The sequence below is a fragment of the Octopus bimaculoides genome, chromosome 2 (genome assembly GCF_001194135.2).
Source record: "Octopus bimaculoides isolate UCB-OBI-ISO-001 chromosome 2, ASM119413v2, whole genome shotgun sequence".
Taxonomy (NCBI): domain Eukaryota; kingdom Metazoa; phylum Mollusca; class Cephalopoda; order Octopoda; family Octopodidae; genus Octopus; species Octopus bimaculoides.
Window position 1 is genome coordinate 166,732,053 of NC_068982.1, and position 5,345 is coordinate 166,737,397.

The following is a 5,345-nucleotide window of genomic DNA, read 5'->3' on the forward strand; positions in this document are numbered from 1 at the left end:
TTTCATGATTTAATCACCTCTTGCCCTCCAGAATTCTTTGCTGCCAGCATAAATAAGCTATCAATAAAATGGCAAAATTGTGTTGATAATTTAGGTGCATACTTTAATTAACTGCATTACTTTTTGCTAAGATAAAGTAAAATAAACTTTCAGTTCAAAATTGGATATTTCATTCTTTAATGACTTGATATTTTACCACTTGATGCTTATTTCATTGGTGAAAAGTCAAAAGTGGATCTGAGCCGGACTTGAAGTGACTATGTAACTAAACATATAAGGTGCTTTTGTCCAACATTCTACTAATTCTACTTTTTCTCTTTCTCTCTCTCTCCTTCACACACACACACATACACACACACTACATTACTGTCTTCAATCCTAAGACTCTTAGAGCTAGGTGCTTGCTTTCCATTATGTTATAAGTGAACAAGATCACAACACTCTCCCAGAATGGACTGGAATGATATAAAATGAAGTGTTTTCCCCAAGAATATGATGCACTGCTGAACTGGGAAAGCAGTCAACACTTTTAGTTAGAGTTGTAAATATGTAGTTATTTAATAACAAGTTGACTCAGTTCCAACATTACTTAAAGTTTCTCAGATGTACAGAGTCAGAGTTGTAACGAACCCAACTGGAGAGAAAGGGAAATAAATGAGAGTTGCATTTCTTACTTCACTACAGGATATTCTGGAATAGGCTGCAACTTCCAGTAGGAGTGCTGACAGGTTGCATTGCCACTGATTGATATAAAAAGCGAAGTATCGTGAAATTCTCTTTCTTCCTCTTCTTGCCTGGCTCAGACACACACAGCTAACCTGATGTCTCGGACTTGCAACAAGGAGCTCTATATTAGCAGCCTTTAGATAAAACAACATGTTTATATATATCTACACTGTATTCTATGCATTCACCTTTGTACCATTCAAGTTGATATAAATATAGCATGTATTCAGAAACTGTCAGAATATACCATTTGGAAAACCCACATGCCATTCACTAAAGAGTGAAGAGAATTTAAAAGAACTTTTTAATGGCTTCTAGGTGAGAATATTTAGGCCTATATTGGTCAGTTTAGTTCATTGGTTAAGCAGCAACTGTTGTTGCTTCTATTATGTGCTCCACAAGGTAGAGCAGACAGTATATTAATATTTGGTAGCCAAAGGATTGAGGGATTGGACACTAAACTCCACTTGCGAAGACCTGTTGAGGCAAGTGAAATCGAAATCGAGTTAAATTGGACACTAAACTCCACTTGCAAAGACCTGTTGAGGCAAGTGAAATCGAAATCAAGTTAAATTCGACGACTGGCACCCATGCCAACATCGTCTCCTTCATTGGACACGAAACTCAGCTTGCGAAGACTTATTGGGGTAAGTGAAAGCGAAATGGTGATGGCACTTGTGCCCAGCGTCGCCTTTCTGGCACTTGTGCCCACGGCATGTGTAAGGACTTTCGAGCGAGATCGTTGCCAGTGACTGGCTCTTGTGCGGGTGGCACATAAAATACACCATTTTGAGCGTGGCCGTTGCCAGTACCGCCTGACTGGCCTTCGTGCCGGTGGCACGTAAAAGCACCCTCTACACTCTCTGAGTGGTTGGCGTTAGGAAGGGCATCCAGCTGTAGAAACTCTGCCAAATCAGATTGGAGCCTGGTGTAGCCATCTGGTTTCACCAGTCGTCAGTCAAATCGTCCAACCCATGCTAGCATGGAAAGCGGACGTTAAACGACGACGATGATGATGATGATGTGTGTGTGTATGTATGTATGTATGTAGGTAGATAGGTATGTGTGTGTGTGTGTACACATGCATGTGTGTGTGTGTGTGTGTGTGCACATGCAGGTGTGTGTGTATATGAATATTAATATGAATATATATATGTGTATAAAGAAGAGAAAAGTTGAAAATAAACTTGGAGTCTTTAAAAAGATTTACTTATATTTACATAACAAGTTTCACAATTTCCAGGAGTAGTGAGATATAGAACAACCTGGATCTGTGCCATATTGGTGTGGCACTCTGACTGGAGTCAAGAACTTTGCTCCTTTTTTATGGCTCAAATTGCCATCAGTTGTGGTGAATAGTCATGAGATGAGTCATGTGTCTGTATGAATGATAATTGTGCCCAAAGTGAAAGCTGCTTTAATCCAATAAATATGTAATGTAATAGCATGAATAGCAGATTGCCAGAATAGCTGAAAATAGAAAAATGGCTAATTTGTTTGTGTATATGGTTTTCTATGCTTTTGTATGTGAGAACGTGAACTACAATATTATAATTCTTTTTTTTTGATATATTGTTATAGCTTAATCAGTATTATTATTTGTTTGTTGCACATGGTGTTGTTGTATTTAAGAAAACTTTTAACTAATTCTTTATTTTTCTGCTGAACTAACAGGTCCACACTAATATTTTCCCTGATTCTGTTATAAATCCAATGTTGAAAGGAATTGAGATAACAAATGACCTCGCAAGAATGACTTCAGTAAGTCCTGTTTTACAATTCTAAATCTAAAGTGTTATTAACGGAATTTAAGGTTGTTAATTCTGACAGGTAAAAGATTGACACTTGTTTTCATACAACAATCTTTTTATAACCAAAAACTTCGTTGATATCATTTGCTTATAGCTTTAGGAACAATAATGATTTAGAGTAGCCATTTATTGACAACTAGTATATTACTAGGGGTTTTGGTGATGCTACTTACTAACAAACCAAGGTATTAGTGGTGACTTATTTTATTAACTGGCCTTTGACTGTGGCATTAAGACCTCCTATGGTTCCATCTGCCTCTCTCCTCTTGCATCATAAATTTCCATTCAGACTATTGGATTGCATTATGCACTAACTTTGGTGTGCCACAAAGTCTTCTTTATTTCTTCCACACACTTCCTTCATTCATGAATCACCTCCTAACTATTAATTCTAATCACACACAGGCACCTACACACTTGATATCACCCATCTCTTCCCTGTAATTTTCAACACATAGACAGCATCAACATGCAATATAGACACATTACATCAGACTTCCATGGAAACCTTGAAGGCATCCAACAAATAAAGAGATGAAAACCTGACCTGCTTCACCAGCACAAAAACTCAGAGCATAATCTCCTTCAACAACACCAGAAGTCAGAATATAATCTCATTGACTTACATAAAGACTCAGTACCTACACATACCAAGGAAACAGTCTTGAACTGATATCATTGATAATGATTTTAATGATATTGGTATTAAGAATGTTATGATATTGGTGGCCTTTTTCGTCTTGCCTGCTCTTATATTTCCATTTGCTGCTAGGATGCATTATATAAATGTAAATAACGTCAGTATTTGATTGTACTTTATTTTATTAAACTTGGAAGGATGAAAGGCATAAATGACCATGGCAAGATTTGAACTCAAAACATAAAAATGGTCATGACTAAACACTGATAGACATTTTGTCTGACTCTCTGATGACTCTGCTGATTGGTGATGATACTGATGGTGATGTTAGGTGGTGCCACTACTACAGCTCCTTCTACTCATGGTGTGAAGGAAGCAGACAGGTGGAGATGGAACATTAAGTTTTAAATGGCTGTTATTTTATGAGCAAATCAATTTTTGCTTCATTTTGGATTTACTTCTGGCTTATATTATTAGTGATGAAAGTGACAAAAATAATGTTGATGATGATGATGGCATTGATGATAACAGTGATGTTGGTGGTGGTGGTTAGATAAAAAAAAGTTCTGTTTCAGTCTATCATGCCAATCTACTTTTCTCAAGAAAATGGGTTTTTTTTTGAAAATGGAATCAAGAAATCGTTCTCATTGTTGTTGATTATGTTTTCATTTTATTTTAATGCCACATTGGAATGGAAACACTGCATGTGATTGTTTTATATGTAGACATCCATCCATACACATACATATGCTTATATATGTATGTATTTAGACATTCACACAAATGCACAAACAATAATATATATTCACATATGTAAATATAGTTGGTCGTAGATATAAATGCATGTGTGCATATATCTGAATGTATGTTTGGGTCTATGTATACATGTATATGTGTGTGTGTGTGTGTGTGTGTGTGTTTGTGTGTTTGTGTTTCATTTTCATATGTATAAATGAATATAAAATAAAATTTACACACACATACACACATGCATGCGCATATGCATATATAGATGCGCATGCACGCAAAAAACACAAACATACACAGACACAGACACACACACACACACGTATGCACACACACACACACACACACACACACACACATGCACACTCTTAAACACATACAAGAAATTTGAAGTGTAGTAGATATGTGTGTGAACTGAAAATATTTTGTTTTAACTCTATAAAGCTGTTTCTCATTGTAGCAAGAAAGATATCGTGTTTCTTAACCTATACAACAATATCATACTACTACTACTACTACTACTACTACTAATACTACTACTACTACTACTACTACTAATAATAATAATAATAATGATAATAATAATAATAATAATAATAATAATAATAATAATAATAATCCCTTCTACTACAGGTACAAGGCCTGAAATTTGGGGGGAGAGGATTAGTCAATTACATCGACCCAGTAGTCAACTGGTACTTAATTTATCGAACCTGAAAAGATGAAAAACAAAGTCAACTCAGCAGAATTTGAACTCAGAACATGGTGACAGACACAATACCGTAAAGCATTTCACTTGGCATGCTAACGATTCTGCAAGTTTGCTGCCTTAAATGATAATAATTATAATTAATAATTTGTTTGATGTTGACATAATAATGGAAAAGATGGAGAAACACAGACTACTAAAAAACGAAACTGCAAGAATGTGAGCAATGTGGAGAGTAACTGTTATCCCAGGAGTTGTAGGGACACTCAGAGCATTAACAACGAAGTTCAAGAAATCATCATCATCATCACTGTTTAACGTCCGTTTTCCATGCTGGCATAGGTTGGATGGTTTCACTGAAGTCTGGGAAATTGGAATCGACATGAGGGTAGAGCAGGCCCAAAAAGCCGCTCTATTTGGGGACAGCTAGGATTTTGAGATTGGTGCTTGGGTGTTGAGTGTCTTCCACGGTAAGTTAACATCCAAGTACCAAAGCTTATAATTTGCAGAAAGAGACACAGTGAGACCTCTGAGAACAAGTTGCTGTCCACTCTCACAGAATCAATCAGAGCAAGTAAGACCAAGAACTCTGAGAAGTAAAATAATAATAATAATAATAATAATAATAATAATAATAATAATAATAATAATAATAATCCTTTCTACTGAAGGTACAAGGTCTTAAATTTTGAGGGATGCTTAACTGGTATTT

The 5,345-nt window shown here is 35.9% G+C and overlaps 1 protein-coding gene across 4 annotated transcripts in view; it reads left to right on the top strand.

The window, feature by feature from the left end:
• Positions 1-5,345, top strand: part of LOC106881530 (cilia- and flagella-associated protein 206) — a 100,733-nt gene that overhangs the window by 80,887 nt on the left and 14,501 nt on the right. For all 4 annotated transcript variants that reach the window (XM_014931950.2, XM_052965702.1, XM_052965703.1 and 1 more), the window contains one exon: positions 2,401-2,487. In XM_014931950.2, the coding sequence (XP_014787436.1) occupies positions 2,401-2,487 (87 nt within the window). The remainder of the gene's footprint in view (positions 1-2,400; positions 2,488-5,345) is intronic.